The sequence below is a fragment of the Rhododendron vialii genome, chromosome 8a (genome assembly GCF_030253575.1).
Source record: "Rhododendron vialii isolate Sample 1 chromosome 8a, ASM3025357v1".
In the NCBI taxonomy this organism is placed as follows: Eukaryota; Viridiplantae; Streptophyta; class Magnoliopsida; order Ericales; family Ericaceae; genus Rhododendron; species Rhododendron vialii.
The window spans coordinates 36,086,692-36,112,377 of NC_080564.1; the positions used below are offsets into that span (position 1 = coordinate 36,086,692).

General features: G+C 38.7%; 1 protein-coding gene and 1 non-coding gene across 4 annotated transcripts; both read left to right on the plus strand.

Annotated features, from left to right (window-relative positions):
* Positions 1-1,129: 1,129 nt before the first annotated feature.
* Positions 1,130-22,844, plus strand: LOC131336079 (uncharacterized). 3 transcript variants are annotated; one of them, XM_058371725.1, is made up of 23 exons: positions 1,130-1,205; positions 1,278-1,510; positions 2,745-3,129; positions 5,913-6,029; positions 6,129-6,211; positions 6,918-7,064; positions 7,151-7,299; positions 7,376-7,506; positions 7,644-7,766; positions 7,892-7,965; positions 8,535-9,125; positions 9,258-9,369; positions 9,473-9,610; positions 10,589-10,918; positions 15,545-15,812; positions 15,914-17,202; positions 17,747-18,149; positions 18,250-19,181; positions 19,271-19,336; positions 19,418-19,543; positions 19,967-20,211; positions 20,296-21,518; positions 22,293-22,844. In XM_058371725.1, the coding sequence occupies exons 2-23, from the start codon at positions 1,356-1,358 to the stop codon at positions 22,379-22,381; spliced, it is 7,176 nt and encodes a 2,391-aa protein (XP_058227708.1). In that variant the 5' UTR covers positions 1,130-1,205; positions 1,278-1,355; the 3' UTR covers positions 22,382-22,844. The 3 variants fall into 3 exon arrangements, with proteins under 3 accessions (XP_058227708.1, XP_058227709.1, XP_058227710.1); XM_058371726.1 differs by lacking the exon at positions 1,130-1,205 and having other exon boundaries at positions 1,266-1,510; XM_058371727.1 differs by lacking the exons at positions 1,130-1,205; positions 1,278-1,510; positions 2,745-3,129 and adding an exon at positions 3,646-3,987.
* LOC131299351 (small nucleolar RNA snoR100) lies at positions 11,274-11,381 on the plus strand. Its single transcript, XR_009190738.1, has one exon. It is a non-coding gene; the product is annotated as a small nucleolar RNA snoR100 (small nucleolar RNA).
* Positions 22,845-25,686: the final 2,842 nt, after the last annotated feature.

The window sequence follows — 25,686 nt, forward strand, 5'->3', positions numbered from 1 at the left end:
GATCTTGTTATTAGTCATTCGGATTAGTCATTCTATTGAGTCGGAGTTTAAAATAAAGCATCTGTATTGTTACTGCTTTGCATTGTTCTAGGGTCCACACTGTGCTCTCTACTTTTTTTTTTTGTTTTGTTTTTTGTTGTGTTGGGGGTTACAGTGCTCTCTACTTTCTATTGCAGTGAATTCCTCAGCGTCAGGGCCCATGGGAGAATACTCAAGGAAAATTAACATTGATGAATGATTCCTTGACGTTGTGTCCTGAATTTGTGCAAGGAAGTAGAATAAAGACACAATTATAGTTTTTTGGCGAGGGAATATAAACGTATATTCATAACCATAAACAAATTAGTACAGAGGACACACAGGTGTTGAAAATATAAGAAAAAAACAAAAACAAAAAAACGATGAAATAAGACAAGAAAACAATTTTGGTGTTTGAACCCCCCGATTCGCTCGTAGGGGAGGTGATTCGCTCGTAGGGGAAGTGGATAAGCCATGATTTGCATCTAGCTATAGCTTTCCGTTGCAAGCAATGCCGAAGTCCAAAAATGATGGGAGAAATAGGAGACCTTTCCCTAAGAAAATAGTTTCAACCACCTCATAGCGATGGAGAGAGAGAGAAGAGGAAGAGGGGAAGAGATGATGAAAGTGCCTAGGGGAAGGGAAAATGGAAAGGGGCAGCAGTATTGGGGTATAGTGGGCCTCTCTTTCTAAACCTCTGGTTTCTAGGAGAAGTTCTCAGGTCTCTCACTCATCTCTAAGCAAGTATATATTCACCCACCATTTTATCTCATTTGTTAAAAGACAAAAAAATGAGTGTAGTTAGAAAAAAGAAAAGTGTAATATTTTTTTAAATTTTATTCTCATATTTCCTTTAATTTGTCTTTTCTCCCACCTTCCCAAGGTCCAAACACAGCTGTATTTTGACCCGAAAACACTACTCCATAAAATAGTCTCTCACCATTTTCGCCGGACGATGTTCCCCTTTCTATCTCTCCATATTTTTACTTTATAGTACAAAAATATATTACTACTAGTGTCGCTGTCGGCCGGTTAATTTCCCTCCCTCTGGAAATAAACCCCCTTCCCTCCATCCCTCCATTTTATCAACCAGCGCGCGTTCGTTCTCCCCATTTGTCTTCCAAACAAAACAAAACCCTAATAATAATAATAATGTTGGACCTGTACTTTTTTTTTTTGATCGGCATGTTGGACCTGTACTTGCTTGCATGATATGTATATATATATATATATATATATATATATAGATATAGAGAGAGAGAGAGAGAGAGAGATGAGACAGAGTGAAAGGAGATCGCCGAGATAGAAACTACTCGATAGGAAAATTAGAGAAAGAAATGGCAAAGAAGGGAGTAACTCGAAGGGAGCTCTTGGACCGATGGAGAGGCATTGAAGAATACGACGACGACGACCACCACCACCACCACAGTCAGAGTTTTCCTGCTTCCGAATCTTCATCACGTCATCGTCTCCGCCTTCTTAAAGAGGAATGGTTCGTTCTTCTCCTATCCTTTCTCTCACCACTACTACTCTTTTCGATTCATATCTTTTCGCTTTTTCTTGGCAGTTGAACTGTTTTTTTTTTGCTATTATTATTGATTTCCACGGACCTGACGACCTCGTATCGCTTTCTTATCGAATTGTCTGGAAGTAGGCTCATTCTTATATGAATGAATGGTTTTGATTAACGTCCTTGCCCCCTCTTTTTTCTTCCCACAGTCAAATATAATTATCCATATCATTAAAGAATCGATTCTTGAGTTTCAGCAACAATGTGATTTTCTGGTGAACTTGGCAGCTCATGCATGTGTCAATTTGCAAGTTGCGAAGGCTCAATTGCATTTGCCCGTAGTAGGGTTTCGGAGGATAGCAAAGAACTAAATGTCGATCAAAGACTATTTTAACTTCGTTAGTGCAATTACGACAAAACATGCCCATAATGGAAAAATAAATCCAAGGGGAACTATGCCATTTGCCTTGATACTCGATGCAACAAGGAAAGAAAGGGACACCTTTCACGTAATAATGTAAGGTAAGTATCCAAAAAGCATGCGGTCCTTGCAGCAATGCACATTGCTTCTTCTCAGGCATCATCTTCCACATTTTGCAAGTACAATTTCTATTCTTGAAACATAGAGAATTAGTTGGAGGTCTATTTTTGTTTTCACTACATGCTTGCACATTAAATGCATACTATATTCTATTCCATATCCTTTTCCTTCCCGAGTTCTTGCCGTAGTAGCTGTTTAGTATTTGATCCATGCTTTGGTTGATTCGGACAAAATTTCTAAGGGTCTGCTGGGCATGCATTATAAATCACTGAAGCATACTGCCTTGAACCAAGGATGGAAGTTCTTTAGAACTGCTGGTTGGTCATTTCACCCAATTCAATATAGGAAGAAGTCATCCCAACTTTTATTGGTTCCTTCATAACTACTTGTTGAGAGGTCAAATGATTTTTTCCAGCCATGTCGTGTTTGAAGAGCTTTTTTAACGGGTACGACATTCTAGATTCTTCTTGTTCTGCTCATACGATATGGCGAATTTCTCACATGTATCTCCTATAGTCTCCACCTTGTGTATTAATTTATTGTTCCGGTTTAAGAATTATGCATCAAAAAGACTCGTTTTGCATGGATAGTGTTGTACTTGACGGTAGGGCTTTTGGTGATTTTAGGTTTCGTATATTTATTTTGCTCCAATGATTTTTTTTATTTTTTATCCAGGTTTGCGGATGCATTTAGCTACTTGGTTTCTCTTCCAAAACAAAATCATATTTGGTGTGGCTCTTGGGATTTGATGGGACCACTTTTGGAGACATTCTACAATTATTTTAAAGATGAACGTCATGATTCACCTCTGAAGATTCTATGGAAGAGGATCTCCGAAGAAACGCGACGATGCACACAATGCATCTGTCAGCATCATCAAGCCCAGGAAATGTATCACTCGGAGTATGAATGGAGTTCCATTGGCCCCCTTCTTGATGTGCTACGGAGTCTCGATGAAGAAAGGGTAACTCAGCACCTGAAAGAGATCAATTCAAGGATTACTAGGGGTGTATATGATCCAGTTAATGATAGCTCTGAGGTTGTTAGTGTCATGTTTGAGGTACTCATTTTGTTTTATCAGCATTCTTTGGTATAGAAGTCTTAAAATATATCATATTTGCGAACCCTACTAATAGTTACATTGTGCTATTTGCTCTTGGTGACCTGCATTATTTGTCTCGAATGTTGCTGTTATTAATTTAAGGTGCTATCTTTATGAGTGGAAACTATGTAGAAATGGATCAATAGAGGCCTATGAAGCATGCACATGGATATGGGATGGGGTACCATACAAAGAAGACTTTTCTTGAAGTATGAAATGTATTGAATAGTTCATTCATGCTTAAAACAGTAAAGAAGGTAATTGATAGGAAGCCTTCTCTCACTTTAGTTTGTAAAGGCTAATTTCTGCTGCTCCAACCCAAGCGACAATGTTCAGTGGATATTATTTGCTTTCGGATGCTTGTAAGATGATTCTTTTGGGATCATGGTTAAGTTTGCGAATGCCAGACAAGTTTCCTGACTGTCCCAGTTGAATATGGGTTAGCCATTGTTGCACCTACGGTGATGTTGTTATAGCTTGAGGTTAAATAGCATGAGACTGTTATTTAGTTTTGTTTATCTGGTATCTGATCTTTTCTATGAAGTGTAAGTTGGTTTGGACTATGAACTATGAAGTATAAATTGGTTTGGAAAGTGCTCATTTGGTGAAGGTCTTTTCAAAGAGCTTGGAAACGAAAAGCTACTATGTTGAGAGCTGCTTCACAATCAATGCAAGTGCTTTTGCGGAAAGAGTTTCTAGAAATAGTCTCAGTGTTAGTCAAGGCCCAAGGGATCTTTGTCCAGCATTTTTCAAACCAAGTTATTCCTGCTTGGAATTCTAACGCCTAGTTTCCAACAGGAGAGACGGGAATATAAGGTGCATCGAATCTTTTGGCTTTATATTGCAAGACTAGTGGTCGATACAGTTTTGGGAATCAGGAGTATTAGTTTTACTGGGCCTAAGATATGAGTATATACTGTGCAATTCACATATTTGTGCTTGTGATTGTTGACACCATGTCTAATTTTGGATCAATGGATAGAGAAGGTATTAAGGGGATGCCCGAAAAAAGAAAAAAAAACCCAATAACAATAAGGACCTATGCACTACAATGTGTATCAGGAAAAGCTGTAAAAATAGAAATTGGTCAAGAGAAGGTGCAAATCTCTCCTCCCAACCGGATAAAAAAAAAAAATCTCTCCTCCCAACTATCCAAAGCTTTACCAAATTGGCTATTTAACCTGTGCAGTGTACTTTCAGTGTCGGCAAAATGACTTCAGTTCTTTTCTCTCCTTTTAAGCTCCATCGAATCATAGTTAAGTCATTTACGATAATTTCCTCCACCTCCTCCCAGTCTTTCCTCCATTCTAACTTTGAAGGTATTCTATCATGTCCTTGGGAATTACCCATGCCATTCTATACCACGATAAGACAAATGACTGAAGGTCTCAAGCTACAGGGCAGGGAAGAAGAAGGTTATTCCCTATTCGACATCTTCGTTGGACCTTACCCTTATTCGCAATGTTCTTTTCTCTAAGGATCAAGTTATCAATTGTCAGAATCTTCCCCCGGGCATGTCACCAAACAGAGAAAACAACTTTGGTTTGGAGCCTTTTACTCACCCAAATAGCCTTGAAAATTTGATTGATGCCCACCGCTCAAAGCCCAAGATTGAAATTTCACTTGGAGGAAGAGTCTGAAAGAGTAAGGCTCCACCTCATTAGTGTGTTTGCCTACGCCAAGATTGGGCATCCCATACAACCTTTCAGAAAGAGCCATTGACCAATGTTGAAGCTCCCAGAGCCATCTATGGGTGGTTTTTTATTACCTGTTGGTGAGGACACCATAAGCTTGAATCTATTTTCCCAACATGTGTGGAAATTGCTTTTTCTACCCATCTTGAAACCCATTTACTAAGAGCATCTCCAAGAGAGGTAGCAAAACCAAAACCAAACTATATTTGAAGAGCCACATAAGCAAAACACTCTCCAAGGGAGATGGCAAACTTGCTACACTATTTTGGTGCAGCTCTATGTCTTCAACTTTTGAAGACTTGGTGTGGCTCTCTTTCTCATTAACTTTGAAGAGAGAGATTACACTCTTCAAATCGCGACCTCATCAAATTTGATGCTTATTATTGGTGAACTGTTGATTTATCAGGCAAAGTGAGTCCTTTAGAATAAAAAAGTGATAAAAGAATTAAAATGTGATTTGTCCCTTGGAGTGCATAACTCTTCAACTTGCCACATAAGTAACCAAAGTACGTATGTAAAATTTTGCTTCTTCCCTTGAAGATGCTCTAAGGCATTTAAGATTGCAGGGGCACAAAGTTAACAATTTGTTAGTTTCTATGCATTAGTAAACCTGTTGTTCAAGGGTATTAAAATTACGATGACAATACTCATCAATCTAGAGAACATGATTTTTATTTGAAAGAAGATGAGCCTTCCTTATTCTCATGATGAATAGTTCAGTGTTCCTTATATCTCAACACATTGGTAAATTCCTGCATGGAATAGAAAAGCCTTCAAACAGATCTTGAATTCAAAGGAAACACTATTTGAAATGTTGAATTTTTTTCATTTAGATAGTTTTTGAGTTGGATCAAGGCTTTTGTTGCTAACAAATGCGTCAAATGGCAATCTTGTGTTCTGTGGTTACTTTATTATATGAGTTTTATTTGTTAGTCTTAGTCTATAGTTGGTCAATACTATTTTTATTATTGATTTGGTTAGTAATTTTGTTTGTTCATACCTATGCTTTGCATCAATGGTATTATTTTGGTATCCATTGAGTGACAGGTTCTGATGTTCCCCATGCTGTTGGATGACCAGTCCTTGGTCACTGAGTTTCAAGTTTTTATTGAAGCAATTGATAATTCTCATGAACTGTCTTTGGCTGGACATCAACAGTATCCGGTATTTTTTCTTAGTCATTTTCTTGTGCTTGGTCTTGATGGGTCTTAGCTTCCAACTGGATTTTCCCTCGGGTCATCCTCACCCCTTTTGTGTGGTCAGGGAGTGTATGCATTGTTTTTCCTTAAAAGTCGAAGAGCCCGTTTTATTGGTTTACGCCTTGCTGGAAACATGGGAAAATTGAGGTACTGTTTTACTTATTTGTACTGTTAATGTACTGGTCTTCGATGCTCATGACCTAACTACTGTATTCTATTTGCTCATTTCTATCTGTAATGGGTGCTACTTTTACTAATTCACGACTGTTTTTTCATTTTTTATTCTCTCTTCTAGTTTAGCACGCATCCTCCTTAACATCCTCATTTCAATTTCTCATTTCTTCAGTTTCTCTTAGTTGATGATGGACATACCTGCGATGTAAAAAAGCATTGTTCACCCTCGTATGCTTACCCTTGTTACGGTGAATATGGTTGGCAAGTTTAATCGCATTTAATATGTTTGTCGAGTAATGGGGCTGCTTGGGGTTTCAAGTTCATAATGCGTACAAATGTATCTGCGCATTATATGTACATGAATATTGGTACTTGGGTGACCACATCCTTGGGGAGGGGAATTTGGCAAGTCTCTGACTCTATACCTCGTTATCATATTCAAGGATCTTGGTCAACTGGGCTAGCCTCGGTTTGTTTGGGCCTTGGCTATATGTTCCTGCTTAGCAAGCAGTGAACATGGTCCCAGTGGTATGAAACTGGTGATGCCACCTGTTGGTCTGTTTGCTTATTTGATGGGAGAATTCTCAGCATTGGATTTCATGTAAAAGTAAAACCTTGTTTGTAGCTTCATGGCATTGGTCCTTGTTTATCTTTTGTTTCTCGTATTGCTCGTGTGCAGGAGACCAACAGACTTGGAACCTCTGCAGCCTTTGCTCAAGAAATGCATTGGCCTTTTGGAAACGGAAGTATTGCCTTTAGCTGTTGAGACATCAAGACCAAGGGTGCAGCTGGAGCGTACAACTGTTTGGCTTGGAATCAAAGCACTGTAGGAAGCGGTGCATGTAACTTCAAGTCTTAAAAAGTTGTTCTCCTCCCTATTGTTCTGCTGATATTTCTTCCTTTGTTTTGAAGGCTTGGATTCTTAGAGCCTCCAGCATTTGAAGAAGGCATATTGGAGCGCTATCCCATTTTCCTTAGTATCGTGCTCAACCATATCAGTGATGATTCGGGTGAATTTTCATATGCAGTTAATTGCCTAAGACTTCTTTTTGAAATGCTCGGTATGTTTTCTTGGGCGCTTCTTTTGTTTCTTTGATGTTATCTTTTACTTTTATGATTTTGTTTCTAACTTTTAAGGGTGCAAGCTGTGGTTGAGGGCTACATTGTCTCCAAGTGTTATGCGCAACACACTTTTGGGTCAGTGTTTCCACACTCGGAACGAGAAAAGCCATAAGGAAATTTTTGACCTGTTCCAGCCTTTCCTGCAGGCATGTCTTTATGGCTCCTTTTAATTGATTTCACCTCGTCCATCTTTATTCGTTCTTTTTCTTGATCTCTTTTCCTGAGGTTTTTCCATTTGGATGCTTCGGTCATTATTTTGATATGTGTGAACTATCGTATTCAGTCTCTTGAAGCTTTGCAAGATGGTGAACATGAAAAGCAGCGAAGACATTTTATTTACTTTCTCCTACATCAAGTGCCTTTTAGCAGTAACTTCAGCATTCTGATGAGAAAAAAGGCTTGCCAGGTTCCTATTCCTTCCTCTGCAAAGCAATGCATGTTGCAAATTTAATCAATCTTTGTGCTATTGCCCCATAACACTGTCGTTTGGTTAAAAATTATAAAGTACTTATTCCATGGTTGGATTTGCAGATAGCTCTTCTCATCATTCACCGAGGTTACAAAATGATCCCGCCTTGTCCCCCATTCGAATGTGCTCACATGTGGTACACACTGATTCTAAATTGAATGTGTGGTGCTTATTGTATGTGCACCATCTTGAATGTGCTGTCATTTTGCTACTAGTAGGAATGGAACAGGTGTTAAAAAGGCTTGTAGTTGGGTAACCTTTTTATAGGTGCTGGAAGAATTTGGATGGAAAAACAATCAGGAAGAGAAGTGAGGGACTTTGGTTGAATTAAAAAGAGAACCTAGGCACTGCAGGATAAAATTTGTTGCTAACAAATGATCGCAGTGAATGCTATTTCTTTGGCATTCTATTACTATCGAGCTAATCAGCTAAATAATGGAATAAAACTGATAAACATCAGTGCATGTTCCCCGATTTTTGCCTAGATACAGGTGAAACAGTTATTAAACTTTTTTACTCGTCTTTATTTTATCTCCCGTACCCTTTTCTGTAAGATTCCAATTAATAGGAAGTTTGAACATCTCAGTAATATTACACAGCTTTTGCTGACCCAAACCCATTGTATTTCAATCTGTATGAAGATGTTATGTTCCTAAGCCACTATCTTCAATGCCAAGCTTATATGGATGCAATTTTGTTGGACAGGGGTCCTTCTCTGGTGTCTTCTCTGAAGGATTCATCTCTTCACAGTTCCCTGCGACAACCTGCATTTGATCTTATTCAAACTATCATAGTGTCTGATGCTGCTATTTTGGCAAGTTCAATTCTGAACTGCCACACACCTCCAAGCATTAGTAAAAGCATGTCTTCTGAGTTCAATGATGAGGATGAGGATGAAGGTTTTCTGTTTACCCATGATGTTGAAGAGAAGGATGATAGTTGTTGGAATGCATTCAGTGTGCAGAGTAGAATAACCTCACAGGAATTTGGGGAATGGATGTGCATTCCAATGTTGTGGATTGATGTTTTACTTGAAATTGATCCCTTAGTCCTTCCTGTATCATTTTCCAAGGCTGTTTTATGGGCTTTATCACGTCTTTCTATGGTAGAACCTGAGAATAGCACAGAAATAGCACTTCCAGCTAGAGATTGGTTGTCAACCCATGCCTCAGAAATCTCACATCTATATGGGTGGTATGTTCCATCAGGTTCTGATGATGGCGGGGATGGGAAGGACTCAAAGAACTCAATCAAAGTCTCAAAAATGTGTGTTCCTTTAATAAAGACATTCAAAAGGTTGGTCTCATATTTTTCTAATATCGTAGTGGGGTGTCCTATATTTTTGTAATCTGATTGATGAAACAGAAAACTGTGAAACAGTAAGCTTAGAGTGGACATAACATAATAGTGACTCAAGGTCTGTCACAGATTAACTGCTCATTTTGCTGTTAAAATGGAGCAAGGAGAGCTTCGGAAGCAGTGGACCTGGGAACCAAAGATGAGCGAAAGCTTGATTCTTCTGCTTGTGGATCCGAATGATGTAAATGACATACATATGCGTACTTTTAATCCTATTCACGTCTGTAATTTTGTAATTGGCCTTCCAATTAATAATTTGTCATGGAAGTTTCTTCTTGTTGCAGAATGCGAGGCAGGTTGGTAGAAGTATCCTTGAACAAGTTTCAAACACTCGTGGCCTTGCTTGTGGCTTGCAGTTTCTTTGCTCCTGCTCCTCTTCTTTGTCAGCTGTTCTTTTTGGTTTAAAACATGCTTCTAAACTGGTATTCCTTCTTTTTTTGTGTTTAAGCATTTGGCCTTTATGTTTGAAAGTTTTTTTCTTGGATAAGCTTGAAAATAGTGGGGTTGAATTAGTGTTAACTATGGAGATTTAAGCATTCTACTATGTCACTCCCTTCTCTTTCTCCCTATCATCATGTGTGTATGACTTGGCTATACCTGTTGATAATGTACCTCTTACTGGATAAACAGACGATTTATCCTATAGGTTGAAAACTAAGCACTTTTTAGGTCATAGTTGCCTCTGGCTGCAAAGAACATAGCATTATTCACAATATTCTATTTTTATGTGTTGAAGGTATAAGTAATAAAGTTGCCCCTCTATTTAACAGCTTAAGCTTTTAGATGAGTTGGTAGTTAACAATCTAATATGGTATCAGAGCAGGCAATAGATCCTGTTCGAACCTCACCGCCTACCTAATGTTAAAATATTTACATGTGTTTATCCCGCTTATGGAGGAGAGTCTGGGTACACGTGAGGGGGCGTGTTGAATGTATAAGTAATAAAGTTGCCCCTCTCTCTAATAGCTTAAGCTTTAGTGAGTTGGTAGTTAACAATCTTATAATATGCATTATATAGAAGTATGGAGGCCCCCTTGAGATATAGGGTGAGTTTTTGGTGTGACTCATGATGCATGACCTTGTTCTCCTTAGCTTTTTGGGCATTTTGTCCTTGTTCAAAACTTGTTCGCGTTTGTTAATTTTGCGCCAAACTTTTGTGAATTATTTATCTTGGATATTTCCAAATATATTTGAATAAAAGTAATTTTTTTTTACTTTTCCGATTCCTCTCGCCGAGACGAATCAATAATCAACAAAGTTTGGCGCAAAACTAACAAACGCGAACAAATTTTGAATAAGGACAAAATGCCCAAAAAGCTAAGGAGAACAAGGCATAAAATTTTTAGCTTATTGTCATCAGTTCGCAAATTGATCATACAGCTTTGTTTGCTTTGTGCCAGGTTCAATTGGATTCAGTACTGTTAAAGTTTCAGACTTTACATCACTTCTTCTTTGTTCTATGCAAACTATTGAGAGAAGGGGTTATGTCTTCCCCGACCTTGCCTGGGAGCTCCTCAAATGAGCTAAATATCTCGAAGGTCTCTTCGCAAGGCGGTTTTTTGAGGCAACCACTCTTTGACTCTCTGCGAAAAAATGTTGATGTGCATTTGGTGAGTGTTGATTTATCGGCTTGGGAGGAGTTTAATCACTTACTGGCAGGAATCACATGGCCTTTTATTCAGAAGTGCTTGGAAGAAGGGAAGACGTATATGGATTACAAGATTTCCCAGGTGACCAGAATAAATTCTAACATGTCTTTCCTTTTCTGTTAAATAGAAAAATGTCCTTTTTATTCTTCGTAGATATATTTATGAAGTTATATATTGGACTTCTGCGGTTCTCTCTCTCTCTCTCTCTCTCTCTCTCTCTCTCTCTACAAAAACACCTTAATGTTGCTTGAGGCATAAGTTGTAGTCACTTGGATATTCATAAGGATTACATTTGGTCTTCATCTAGACAATAGATGGAGTTTAGATGAGTTCTTGGTTTGAGGCGACCAGTTATAGGATGGGCCGATGGGCACTTTTTTTCTAAAGCAGATAGCTAGCTCCTTGGTTATATGTGCATACCGATGCTCTGGACTATCAATGAAGGAAGCATGGTAATGTGCACATAAATTGATTTGGGTCTCTAGGCCTACCCTCTCTGATGCCATTTGGCTTTGATTTGGGGGCATGGTTCTACAACAAAACGTCCCTGTAGCTCCTCGGTTCTTGGAGGTTTAGGGGGGGCACTGTTTCAGTGGTATTTTGAGAGCAGCCACTTTGTGCATATATTGCCAAAGGTTAGGTCTGTCTCCAATCATCCCCCGCCCATACCCCCAATGATTGGGGATTAGATGGGTTATGTTATGTTGTTGTTATAGATAGCTAGCTCTTCGCACTTCGCTTTTTTTTTTTTTTTTGCAGCTGAGCGTTTGTAGGAGATATGTTTTTCGAACAACCTCTTTCATAAAGGTTCAAATGATATATCCTAGTCATTTAGATGATTATGCTTTATGAAGCTTACAAACCACGATTCATTTGATGGAATGGTTTTGAATTTTTTCTTATCATCATTGAGCCAGGTCTGTTTAGCTGAATTAGTTGGGCTAGTGTTTTGAAACAAGTTGGACAATAAATTTGATCTGGCCAGAGTGTTGATTATACCAATGGCGAAGTGTCTCCTCTGCCATAAACGTCTAGGCCAAGCCGTAGGTTGGGCTGATGACTTGGAAAATTATCTCACTTAATTTGACTATAGTTGATTGCAAAGCCTTTCATGATGTTAAAAGAAATTTCAAAATGGTACTGTTGCAGTTTAACTGTAAGTGTTTGTCCTGACATCAAGCCCAATATAAGTGGGGTTGGGACACTTCTTTCACAAAATACCTAACAAACAATGAATGTAGTTTTAAAAATTGATTTCATTCACTTTGGCTTATTCCTTAGTTGTAAACATAAGAGGATCTATTTAGTTCGCTTTAAGTAAGTATAGGTTTGAGTTTTCAACAATAGTTTCCAGTTGTATCTTTGTTTTCTTAATTCATTTTGTTATAATTGTTTTGAATTTTAAGAGATGATAATAACACTGCCTAATTTTTGTTTTTGTTAAGTAAATAATTATATATAAAAAAGGATTGCCACCCAAATACAAAAAGAGGCCACAAGACAAAAAGGCCCTGTACACTCCCCTAAGAGTTGAGAAGCTCAATAGTGGTTTCAAGTCTTATTTAACCGGATCACACTAATTGGTTCTAGAAGCTGTATTTATTGGAGAGAGCAGATGATAAATAGAAGGGGGCGCAATGTGCATGAAATTGAAACGTTGCAAAATTCAGAGCGAGGCACTTCGATCTAGTACGTATCTGTACAGTTGCTCGAAGGCAACACCCTATATTGTGTAACCTTCTCAAAACTCTATCATCTTTTTGAAAGAATTCCTAGAAGACCTGTTACGATTAAGGAGGACTGTCACACCCCACACCGGCCTAGCAATCTAATGAGCCCAGTCCGACGCGAGGGTGCAACATCAACCACCGACCCATTCCTATAATTCAAGTTCTAGCAATTAAGTTAATCAACAGTCACTTTATTGATAACGCAAAATAACGTTCTTTCAAACACAACGAAAGTCTCAAGAAAGCAGTTAAACTATACAATGAACTAAATATTAACATAAGCTGCAACTACACCCCTATCTACAATATCTTGCCAAAACTCGTCCAACCTCTCGGACACGCTGCCCTAAGCGAGGATACAACCACACGACGATCAGCAGCGGATATCTACAACACCTGTAAAAACTTGATTCCAGAATGGAATCCGGGAGTGTTTATGAGACATGGATGCAATTCCATATTAAACGCACAACTAAAAGATAATCTCAACTTTTTAAACAGTTATTGAGAAATTAAAAGCAACACCGGGCACACAGCTAATAATTTAAGGCATAATAGCCTTTTGGCATAAAGCCAATCACCGGGCTCTAAGCCAACATTTAAATTCAATTCAATATAGAACATCTATGAATCAAACACTCACCTCGTACTCCAAAAGAAAGTACAACTTATGGTTTCGGTGCTCCTTGGTTCACCGACTCGTCACCTATCCACAAGCCAAACATTTTAATATATAAATACTTGAAAGGCTTAACAAATGTATTAGCAATATCCTGCACCAACTCAACTGCATAACAAATGTCAAACATAAGCAAGTTCACCAATTTGCACCCTCAAACCGAAACTCTCACAAAAACACACATTATCCAGCAGAACCACCGGTCAAATTCTGACTATTGTATTCTATAGGTTCAGAGTTAGATTCCGAAACTACAACCGTTAGAAAGTAGACTCTCAGGACATCAATCTCGATATAAAATTTGCCCTATTCGGAGTCCGGATGACCAAGATATGCTCAACTTAAGTTACACAATAAAAATACGAGATTACAGTTTCTGCAGAACAGTCTGTGTTCGAATATTCATTTAAAATTGCCTACTCAATATTTTCCGATGATTCCAACTCTAAAACATCACCAACTGATCAATGTTTAAGACCCATGAGGACCCATGGTCGGTAAGCACATCTAACTATGACAAACAGCTCCAAAAGCTGCCCAGATTTTCAGAATCAGCAAATCATTAACTTCGGAACATAACCTGATTTCGCCTTGGAGAAATTAAGGCACAATCCTTACATATTCAGATAGGTGTATGAGTCTAGTTTCAGAAACAAGAAACCAGTGTTCGAAAAGTCCCCGCCTAGCGCCTAGGCGATTAAGCAGCCGACTAGTCCCCTGCCCAGGTGCTAGGCGGCCGATTAGTCCCCGCCTAGGTGCTAGGCGGTACCCGGCCGACTTGGGAGCGCCTAGCGTCATTTAGAACATTGCAAGAAACGGTGCGTAAAACCGATATCCATGCTAGGAGATATGACCGTTTCCCCAATATGTGCTAGTGCTGCCTGCACATACACGAATCTGACAGCAGTTTGGTGTATGATTTTTATCCTTTTCCATACTTCATATAAAATTCTAAATTTTTTACAGCATAAGCTACACACATAGGGACATCTCTAGTAAAAATGGCAGAAAATAACATAATAACAAGGTCGGCGTGTCGATGAGAAAAATTCGTCAAACATAGGACAGATTCCAACTTTGCTCAAAACACAATTTTGCATTACCATAAGATGCATGAATTCCTAAAAAAAAACCCAATTCCAACTTCTAAAACCCACTCTCATGGATTCAATTCAGTGCAAGCTATATGGGAAGTATGGACTTGAGCAATAAATCATGGATTCAAGTATAGGAAAGCATGTATTACCACAAAAAGTCTTCAACTCAAGCTATCCCTAATTTCCCCTTTCTTCCTTCTTCTTCTCCACCGCTTCTCTCTCTAACGCTGAGTATGATTCCTCTTCCTTTGGGTTTCCTTTTTTTTTTTTTTTTGAGATACACACACACCTCATACACACGGCACACATGCACCACACTTGAAAAAAAAAATGCACTTTGGCCCTTTAAGTTACTAAAGTATAACATTAAAGCACCTCATATATAAAGGAACAAGGACAGTGTTCAAGTTAGGGTAAACTTGATTTCTTCACTTCCACCAATCCATTTCAGATGTAACCTACAACACTATATTCTCACACCAACCATGGCCCTTATCGCCGCTACCTACTTACTACTTAGACATGTGACTACTTATCGATTATTAGCAGGGATGTTCATTGCATTCCTTAGAACATATCTTCTGTACCTTCTTTTTTTTTTGTGACAACCCCGAATGTCTCTTCCATACTTGGATTATACCCATTTCAATGATTATTAAATTTCATACTCACCGAAAATGAAGAACCTCGTTGTTCGTATAGAGTTTTACCTTACAATTTATAAGCTGTTGCAAATTCTGGAATGCTCATGATCGGCAATGTTTTAAGCCTTTATATTTGTTAAGTTATCAGTAGTCCCAAAAGTTTAAGCTGTTAGGAAATGGGCCTAGTAATGTATATCAAGCTATCTAACACCCTTCCTCACGTGCAACCTCATCTAGCACGTGGAGATGCAAATTTTCATAGATTGAGTGACACATAATACGAGGGGAGAAACAGAATGCTAAAGGGAAAGAAATGCAAACAGAGAGACTTGAACCCAAGCCCTCTCCCCATTAAAACTCTGATACCATGTTAAGTAGCCAATTGTCCCAAAAGCTTAAGATGTTAGGGAATGGGCCCAACAATTTATATAAACTATCGAACAGTATTATGCGAGTATGCGTTGGGGCTCAGTATTCAGTTCAAATTTTGTGACATCAACTTGCTGCATCTATCTTAGTGGTCATTCTTTTATGCTTATGGTGGTTTGTTGTCTCAGATGACTTGTATCCGTCTACTTGAGCTCCTCCCTGTTGTTTTCGAAAAGCTTGTTCCATCATTTCTGAAAGCATCTGGGAAGATATTGGACAATTCTACTGACTGTACATGGCTTAATCATTTGACAAATTGGGGAAGGTCATCTCTTGCAGTGATAGTTAGATATTGGAAACAGACTCTGATGTCTGTGCTAGGTCTTCTTAAGCAGTCATACAGTGATGTTTCTATTCGGGCTAATATCGGGGCCATTGAGAAACTTATAGCATGTGGTAAGTATTCCAGATTTAAGTTTTTCCTCTAATTTCATTTTCTTGTCAGGATCATCACTAATTGCCGTTTGTGTATGGGTATGTTATGCTCCGCAATCCAGAAACTGTGGCAATGGATGAATTGATAAACCATGTAGCACACCTATCTGTTGCATTATCCGAAGGAAGTTCTTACATAGCTAAAGATACTAATTTGAAGTCGGATTCTTTAGTTTTTGAAGACTTACCATTCAGTAGAAAGTTTTTGTCTCAAGATGCAAAACCCACCTCCTTGGAGAATGCAGATGTGCAGATTCTAGACTCAGTATCTTCATTGAACAACCTAAATATAGATACAATCATTGTTCTTTCGGATGATGAAACGCAGATGGAAGTTCCAGCCAATAAAGCCATCGTTTCGCATGAGAGGGCAAGTCAGTGTGTGTTGGATGGAAAGACCGAGGCTTCTGAAGGAGTTTCTCAAGATGCTCGTGCAACAGTGAATGTTTCCACCAATGACACGAAGTTAATCGCGGATTTTCAGCGAGCTGATGGTCCTAATTGTGCTGCTTTAGTTTCTCAGAAACTGAACTCAGATATGTTGAGAGGCAAACGAGACCCTGGATATCTTACCAAATCAAAAGCTTTAGATAGTAATAGCCAAGATAGGACATCCAAATTGTCTGCACATGGTTCTTCTCCATTCCAAGGTAAATCTGATTTGAAGAATTCTTCCGGTGCAACACTAGGTGCCAAAAGCATGGATCAAGTATGCATCAATAAAGATTTGGAAACGAGGGATACTGTCATAAAACAATTGGTATGTGATGCTGAAGATGATCCATGGGAATCATCAGTAAAAAATTCAAGGGGTCAGCAGTCATGTGCAATAAAGCCAAGCACTTCTGGTCCTAAACGGCAAGTCATTCAGCTTAATATGGGTATGGAAAACAGATCTGGCAACTTGCATAGACTGGAAGGTGGAGTTAAAAGGTTCAAACCTCCAGCTCTTGATGACTGGTATAGACCCATCCTAGAGATAGATTACTTTGCAACTGTAGGATTAGCACCTGCAAGCGAAGAGGAGAATGAATCTCTTAGGAAATTAAAAGAAGTCCCAGTATCTTTTCAATCACCCGATGAATATGTGGACATTCTACGTCCATTGGTATTGGAAGAGTTTAAAGCTCAGTTGCATAGTTGCTTTTTGGAGATGAGTTCCTCAGAAGAGATGTGCTGTGGCACTCTATCTGTGTTATCAGTTGAGAGAATTGATGATTTTCATCTTGTTCGTTGTATCCATGATGATAGTGATTCTGCAGGATCTAGAAGTTTCTCAGAACATGACCTGATTTTGCTTACTAGACAGTTGCTGAAAGTTTCTTCGCATGATGTTCACATGGTTGGGAAGGTATGGTATTTTTTTGTTGTTCCTCTATCAACTCATCAATTTGGTGATCTGTTCTCTTATGTAAAAAAAATAATTTACCCCGCACAGTCAAGGGTGCTGGGTGATCTGCTCTCAGAAATTGATAACATAGACTTCAACTGCAGACATGCATCATGCGTTCTATCATATATAATGGAGTTTGATACCTTGTACACTGTGGTTGTGCATTTGGTAATTTCCTTTTTGCCCTCCGCAAGCTTTTACATGTTTGCAAGTTTGCAACAATTAATTCTATTTCAACATAATCTGCAGCTGCTGTTCGAAAAAAAAAAAAAATTCATTATCTGCAGCTTCATATAACATGATTGTAGTGATTCTGATGAAACTTGACTTTGTCTGATGCATTAATGTTAGGAAGTTATTTGGATGGTTAGGGTGATTGATCTACTTCATGTTATCAGTTGTGATTGACTACATAGATTTGGATAGTTCTTTGAGTATTGGCAATCTGTACTGCATACCCTTTTTTCAAGTCTGTTCTGCTAAAAAGATCTCTATATCGTAGGTAGAGAGGCATCAGAAAGACTACAAAAGAAGATCAAGCATCCTAGTTATCAGATTCTATCTTCAAAATGGATCTTCAAGACTGAATCGAGCTAGGAAGCTCCTTATTGATAGAAGTAAATGGCATGTTGCTCGCATTATGAGCATTACATCTCAACTTCGAGAGTTCCAGGCACTTTCCTCGATAAATGGTATCCCTCTGCTTCCTATTATTTTGAATCCCATCAATCATTCTTTTGGTCATCATGAGTCCAGAAAAGGAGACCTGAGTAGGCTGCCCCAGCCCTTGCAGCGTGTCCTTAAATCATCATATAATGACTGCCAACTTCAAGCTATTGGTGCTGCTATTGAACCCCTGGATTCAAAGAAAGAATATGATTTGTCTCTTATACAGGGCCCTCCAGGTACTTTGCATTTTTTGTTTGATCCAATATTGGTAGATCTCAACTTGTGGTACAGTGGCACCCATGACATGGATGTTTTCTGTGCTGCATTGGCTATTAGGTACAGGGAAGACCAGGACTATTTTGGCTATCGTCAGTGCTTTGCTTGCTTATTATTTACAGCGAAGGAATGACATGAAGATACCACCAAATGGAAGTTTAAAACCAATCCATAATCCTTTCTCAAATTTGAAATCTCGGATTAGTCAATCTGCTGCTATTGCAAGGGCTTGGCAGGATGCAGCCTTGGCCCGACAATTGGATGAAGATGTAGAAAAGAGTTCCAAATCCGTAGGAAGTTGCACAAGAGGAAGAGTGCTTATATGTGCACAATCCAATGCTGCAGTTGATGAATTGGTATCAAGAATATCCAGTGATGGGCTTTATGGAAGTGATGGAGCAAAATACAAGCCCTTTCTTGTGAGGGTTGGTAATGCAAAGACAGTTCACCCTAATTCGCTACCTTTCTTTATTGACACACTTGTTGATCATAAGTTGGCAGAGGAGAGAATAAATGCAGGTGATGCAAAGAGTGAAACAGTTTTGAACTCTTCAATGGCTCTCCGTGCTAATCTAGAGAAGTTAGTAGACCGTATAAGGTTCTATGAAACCAAGCGGGCTAACTTAAGGGATGGAAATTCAAATTCAAAAATTATGTTGAAAGGAGAGGCTTCAAAGGGGAATGATGGAAAAGAAATGTCTGATGCCGAAATAGATGGAAAATTAAGAAAATTATATGCTGAAAAGAAAGCAATTTATAGAGATCTTTCTAGTGCTCAGGCAAAGGAAAAGAAAGCGAATGATGAAATCAAAGCTCTTAAACATAAGTTCCGGAGGTCTATATTAAGGGAAGCTGAAATTGTTGTTACTACATTGAGTGGATGTGGTGGAGATCTGTATGGAGTGTGCTCTGAATCTCTTTCAAGTCATAAATTTAGCAACCCCTCTGAGCATGCTTTGTTTGATGCTGTAGTCATAGATGAAGCAGCTCAAGTATTCCCTTGTCTTTGTTCATTATTGATCCTTTAGTTTCATTCCATCATTATTTTTCATCTTGAGTAATTTTATTTTTCTGGGTGTAGGCTTTGGAACCAGCTACTTTGATTCCTCTTCAGCTCTTAAAATCGAAGGGGGCCACATGTATAATGGTAGGGGCCATTTAATTCGGTAATTGGATATACCATGCTGGAATTTGTATCATGATCAAACAGTGAACTCTTTGTTTGAAGGTTGGTGATCCGAAGCAGCTCCCTGCTACAGTTCTTTCTAATGTTGCTAGCAAATATCTTTATCAGTGCAGCATGTTTGAACGACTACAAAGGGCTGGTCATCCTGTCATTATGCTAACTGAGCAGGTAAACTGAGTTGCTCCCATCTTGCAGTTTAAGGTACTTTGTATACTGAATGTTTTATTTGATGACTGAATTTATGGCATGGGAAATATCAGCTATGTACTCCTAGCAATTGCTTCTGTTATGGAAGTAGTCTCTCCTAAAGGATTGGAGGATTAGAGATCTACGTATATCTGTTGGAACTGTTCAAACGTTTGGTGAATTGGCTTCCAATGACCTTTGTTATTATCTTGTTCAAGCATCCAACTCAAAACCAATTGGCAATAGGTGGAGAGGCCACCCAGTCTCATATACTAGTTTTTGAGGTGATAATTAACTGATGTGGGACAAATTCCAACGGTTCTCTGTTTCGATAAAGGCTTTTTCTACATATTAACTTCCTAACAGTCTGTTTCTTGACATATTTTTCGTTTATCATTGCTGCAGTATAGGATGCATCCAGAGATATGTCGGTTTCCCTCGTTGCATTTTTATGACAGGAAGTTGGTAAATGGAGATCAGATGTCTGACAAATCAGCATCTTTTCATGCAACTGAGGGCCTTGGACCCTATCTATTCTTTGACGTCGTCGATGGGCATGAGCTTCATGGCAAGAATTCTGGTGGACTCTCCCTCTACAATGAGAGTGAGGCTGATGCCGCAGTTGAAATACTTAGTTTTTTCAAGAAGAGGTATATCTTCCATTTCCCTCTTGTCTGCTGTTTCTGTGAAAAAAAAAGTTGCTTCTAATTTTGCATTTGGATTTCCCTGCTCAGGTACCCATCAGAATTTCGTGGAGGAAGAATTGGTATCATAACTCCTTATAAGTCTCAACTCTCACTGTTGCGTTCTCGGTTTTCTAGTGCATTTGGACCTTCGGTTACAGCTGAAATGGAATTCAACACAGTGGATGGTTTCCAAGGCCGGGAAGTTGATATACTGGTACTTTCAACAGTGAGGGCAGCAGAAGCATGCTCTGCAGCAACCAAGATAAACTCTAGTAATATTGGATTTGTTGCAGATGTTAGGCGGATGAATGTTTCTTTGACGAGGGCTAGGCTTTCGCTCTGGGTTTTGGGTAATGCAAGAACATTGCAGACGAACTACAACTGGGCTGCTCTTGTTAGGAATGCGAAGGAAAGGAATTTGGTTGTGTCAGTTAAAAAACCATACGAGTTCCTGTTCAAGTCAGCTTTCAAGAAACTTCCTGCTTTAGAAAATTCCAGTAACTGTTCAAAACAGTTGAAGCATGATGGAAAGATAAAAGAACCTGGCAGCCACGCTGGATCAAACCAGAAAGCTGGGGATGAGACCGATGAAAGGAAAAAAAGGCACATTGGTTCTGGAGCTCGTAGTGACCTCAGAAGAGCTGGAGCTGAAGATAATCTTTCATTGAGCAAGGGAAGTATTAAAACCAAAAAAAGAGCCAGAGATGAGCACGATGTTGCAGTTAAGAAGGATCCCCTACCTGTAGCTGTTGCAAGTAGTGAGGGAAGTGGCTCCAAGAGTATGCAGTCTGCAATCCCTGGGAAAGGTGGAACTGCTGAGCAAAGTAGAGGAAGGGGGAAAGGTACACAGAGTCCTAATTTAACTGAGGGAAAAGGCAAGTTTGAGAATCAAACTAGTAACATAGACCAATCTGATGATGGAAAGAGTGTAGAAATTGAACTGTTGAAACCGATAGTGTCCAAGGGACTTGCAAAATCTGATAAGCACAGTAGAAAGCAGAGGAAAATGGAAGCATTAATACCGTCCTCTGTAAGGACCGTACAAGGGAGAGATGGGAATGATGGAGGCAGAGCTTCAAATCAAGCTAACACACCTAAAGATGCTATCGCAAAAAGGAAACAACAGCGCGATGACGTGGATGCTCTTCTTTCTTCAGCTCTCATTTCTTCAAAAAAGACGGAGACTTCATTGAGATCTCTGCCTGTTAAAAGGCCTGGTTCTCCAAAATCACGTGCAGGTGGTGGGATAAAACCACCCAAGCCAAGAAAAGGTACTATCCTTTGTTCCATATCTATATGTTTGAACGACTTTCTTCTTTAGCCACACACACACAATGTTCATGCACGGTGTGCCTTTAAAAAAAAAAAAAAAAAACTGGCAGTAGCTTTGTAGATTTGCAACCTGGAGGGATTTGATTAATAATATGTTCAAGTAAAAGTTTTTGAGCATCTTGACCTTTTTTTTTTTCTTTTTTTTTTTTTTACCTAGAAGCAAGTATTGTGAGTATGTAGTTAGATTGTGAGTCAATAGTTGGTACTCATTACTGTACTTTCTTAGTTTGTATCCATACATCTGTTAACCAACGGTCCTACATAATGGTCTGCCCCATGCACTAATCGTGTCTGAACCCCTAGTTATATTCTCTGAGGGTGCTCTAATACCCGTGGGGATAACATATCGTAACGCAGCAGAGTGGAGAAAAAGGATTATATAACCATTCCCAATCGACTGGACACAAGGCTTTGTTTGGTCTTTTTTCGGGTTTCCTAGCCTTCTACCTCATAATTGATCTTGATATTGCAACCTTATTTTTTGTATGCCGATCATCAGTCTAGTGTAAGAAACGGATTAAGGTGCAAAATTATTCTCCTTTTTTTTTTTTGGTAAGCAAAATTATTCTGCTTTTCGTGATGTGGTCTTGTGAAACTGAAGCCTCTCTCTCTCTCTCTCGTAAGTATTTCGCATCGTTAAATCAAACACCCCATCGTTAATTTTATACATCTGGTTAATTTTAATCATGTAATGTACACACTGACAATTCCAGTGTCATCCTCATCAAGTGCAATGGAGGGTCAGAGTCAACAACACCATAGAAAGAGGGATAAGTCTTTGAGCTCCCAGGAATTTGGATGATGTCTTCTTCTAGTAATCTAATTTCATGATTAAAAGAGCCAGGGCCTGTTCATATCACCCAAAAGAGCCGAAAGGGTTGGTTGTTCCTTCTTTGTAAACCAACAAACCAGAGGGTAACAGGTGCTTCCGCTCGCTTGTCTCACATTACTAGGATTCTCAAAACCATTTGTAGATGAGCCTTAATTTGTGGTTGATGCCTTGTACAGAAATAGGGGCAGCCTTGGTCACCAGCCCTTGGTCCTCATTTCGGGTTTCCTTTCATACATTTTACTAGGCTGTTGACATAAATGTTAGTGATCTCGTTGGCTGTCGCCTGTAATGCAGAAGCTTATTGTACAGAGTCTACAGACTTTTTTTTGTTCCTTTGGTTGGTTGTAATTCGGTAAAATGCAACCAATTTTATAGCATCAAATGTAAAGTACTAGCGAGTATTTTTTGAATTCAAGAATTCATATTTCCGTTTGTTGATGGTATTGGCTGACATGGTTAGTGTGAACTATATGCATTATCACTGTGTTATATGCATTATGAACTAATCATGGAGTAGTATCCTATCTTCCCTCCAAACTGCACCAATTAATTCGGAACCTGTAATGATTGTATGCCCATCACACAGTGTGTTTTGTGAGATATGATTGACAGAGTGTGATTTTGGAGCATGGCTGCTATTGTATCTAATCCAACAATTGTAGAGGAGCTGCATTAAACCCCTGCAGTGTAATAATTCTGAACTGAAAGTAAGCGTATTAAACTTTGAGATCAGCCCTTGTTCGGTTGCGGGTTTGGAAAAAAATTTCCAAATCCAAATACACTAAGTACCTATATTTTCAATCATTACTTTCGTTTCTCTCTCCACTCATTACTTCTATATCCAATCATTAATTTAATTTCTCTCTCTATCTCTGTCCACTCATTACATCTATCTCCAATTGTTATCATATATTTTCTCTTCTCACTTATTATCCAAAAATCAAATTCAAAAATTTTCCAAACCCACAACCGAACAAGGATGGGCTTAGAATCAGAGTGTATCTCCACTTCCTTTCTTAAGCATCTCCAATCATAAGCTTTGCCGATATGAGTTATCTGCGCGCGCGCGCACATGCGCGCATAGAGAGAGAGAAGAAGAAGAAGAAGGGGGGATTCTTCCATTTACATTCATGATATCGACTAATCTCTGTAACTTGAGATTTAATCAGTCATTAAGTTTCATAGTTGTAACTTTTTTTGTGCTATCAACTCTTACTGACGGTCAGCTTTGCTCTGCCTTAGGCACAGTAGTTTCCTCTCCAATACACTCAAGAATATCAGCCCTTTTTTTTTTTTTTTGGAATGAAGAAAAGGGGACAAGGAGTTCAAAAAGTGAAACCCTTGAGGCTAGAAGGGGGCGATCGAAGAATGGAGGTAATATGGGAGTGATACTTGCCGCAGAGGTTTTTATTAGTAATTTATGGATATATAGATTTGGTGATTTATAGATGCAGATTTGGTGAATGAAAAATATGAACCACTTGTAGCAGTAGCAGTATTTTTTAGTATTCTATTACAAAGAATTCTGAGTACGCATGCAATCATGGAAATAGGTAAATTTGGGCATGCAGTTGATATATAGGAGTACATGAATATGATATGATTGAGGTAACCACAACTCAACTCAACTCATCTCATCTCATGTATAGGGAAATTCAAGGCACCCTCTCCCAGGGGATCATTATCTATCTTTCAGATGCTTCAGCTTTCTAATTACTAGTATATTTTTATTGTTTTCTGGTTGCTGCAGTCAAGCATTGGGCAATGATATGCCATTACCCACTCTCCTCTCCTTGGAACTCAAACGTGGATTTATGATGATGAGATTGATGATGATAATAGAGTATAATATACTCCAACGGATGCTGCAATTTGCTTCCTTTTGCTTGCAGGCTCATCCAATGAGTAGTTTTCTTTCCTTTCTGGGGCTCCTCACACTCTGTGTGTGTGTGTGTGTTTGTTTTCTTTCTTGGGAGGTATGAGGAAGCTGCAACAGTACTACTACTGCTACTGCCACCCCCACCATTCATTCATTCATATATATTATATACAGTTCTTCTCTTTCGTTCAGTTATTTCCACTCCATCATCATCTTCTTCTTCTACTTGTACTAGCTCACTACTACTTGGGACTTTGGATCGAGTAACGTATAAGTAAGCAGTAGGGGAAGCTCTTCTTTGGTTATGGTTCATGCATCATATGCTGCTGCTCAACTGCACGCATGCATGCATGCCTGCCTGCATCCGTTGCCTCCGCTGCTCTTTCTCTGTCATCAATCATTCATTCATTCAATGATTTGAGTCTTAGTTTTCTGATCATAATTTGCTATTGTATATACATTCACACACACAGATAAATACACGTACATTAATTATATATATCCTTAACTAATTACAAATAAGGACGTAATTACAAATCACTAAGTAGTGTCTAATATTTTTTTCTGGCATTTGACCAATATAATGAGGGACATTAGGATCATAACATATCACTCATTATGCTCCGTAGGCAACGTCCACTGTGGCCTAATCTATTGACATACACTGACTTGATAGTAGCCCTTTCTCAATTTGGCGACGCCACTCCTCTATTATATTCAATACCTTATGGCTTGAGCTTTAACATACTATGCAGTCTCTTTCAAAATGATTGCAGTGGCGAGAGGGTTGATACGTTCAAACACTTTTGGATTCAGTTTTGAACTGAACTCGACTTCTATTTCCTCTCTTTCAAACAGGATAATCTTTTCTCCATCGACATCTCCCATAAATCCAAGATGAGAGATTTGATTTTGTGTATTTTGGAAAATTTAAATTTCTTGCTCACTATTTTATTCTTATATGACGGATGGGTGATAATCTTTTTATATTTTTATATCATGTGGAATCAACAAATTTTGGTTCAGATACAAAAATATTATTTTGCCTTTGTGCAGATATTAAAATGGGTACGATAGACAAGAATGTTAATCTTGTATTTGTGGCCTAATCAAGGTGTTTCAGATTAAATATCTTGTACCTAATGTGAATTTGCTTTCCTAAATGCCCACTTGCACATGCATTGTGCCGCATCTGACATCTCTTACCTTGGAATTTGGTTTTCCATAAAAAACCATTCCCTTTTTTCATTTTTCCTCTTCGAATAAATTTAATAGAGGCCCGGGCACATGCGATGCATATGCAAGTCGAATTTTGACAGAACTTGCACAATAGCCTCCTGCTTATTATTCGTTTAATCAAATTTTGACAAAATATGTAAAATCATCTTGCACACTC

Bases quoted from the DNA above. Each gene is read 5' to 3' on its own strand.
- LOC131336079 (XM_058371725.1), top strand. From the start codon at position 1,356: ATGGCAAAGAAGGGAGTAACTCGAAGGGAGCTCTTGGACCGATGGAGA. The intron at 7,065-7,150 runs GTAGGAAGCGGT...TTTGTTTTGAAG, and splicing joins TGGCTTGGAATCAAAGCACT to GCTTGGATTCTTAGAGCCTC. The intron at 9,126-9,257 runs GTTGGTCTCATA...GGTCTGTCACAG, and splicing joins TTAATAAAGACATTCAAAAG to ATTAACTGCTCATTTTGCTG.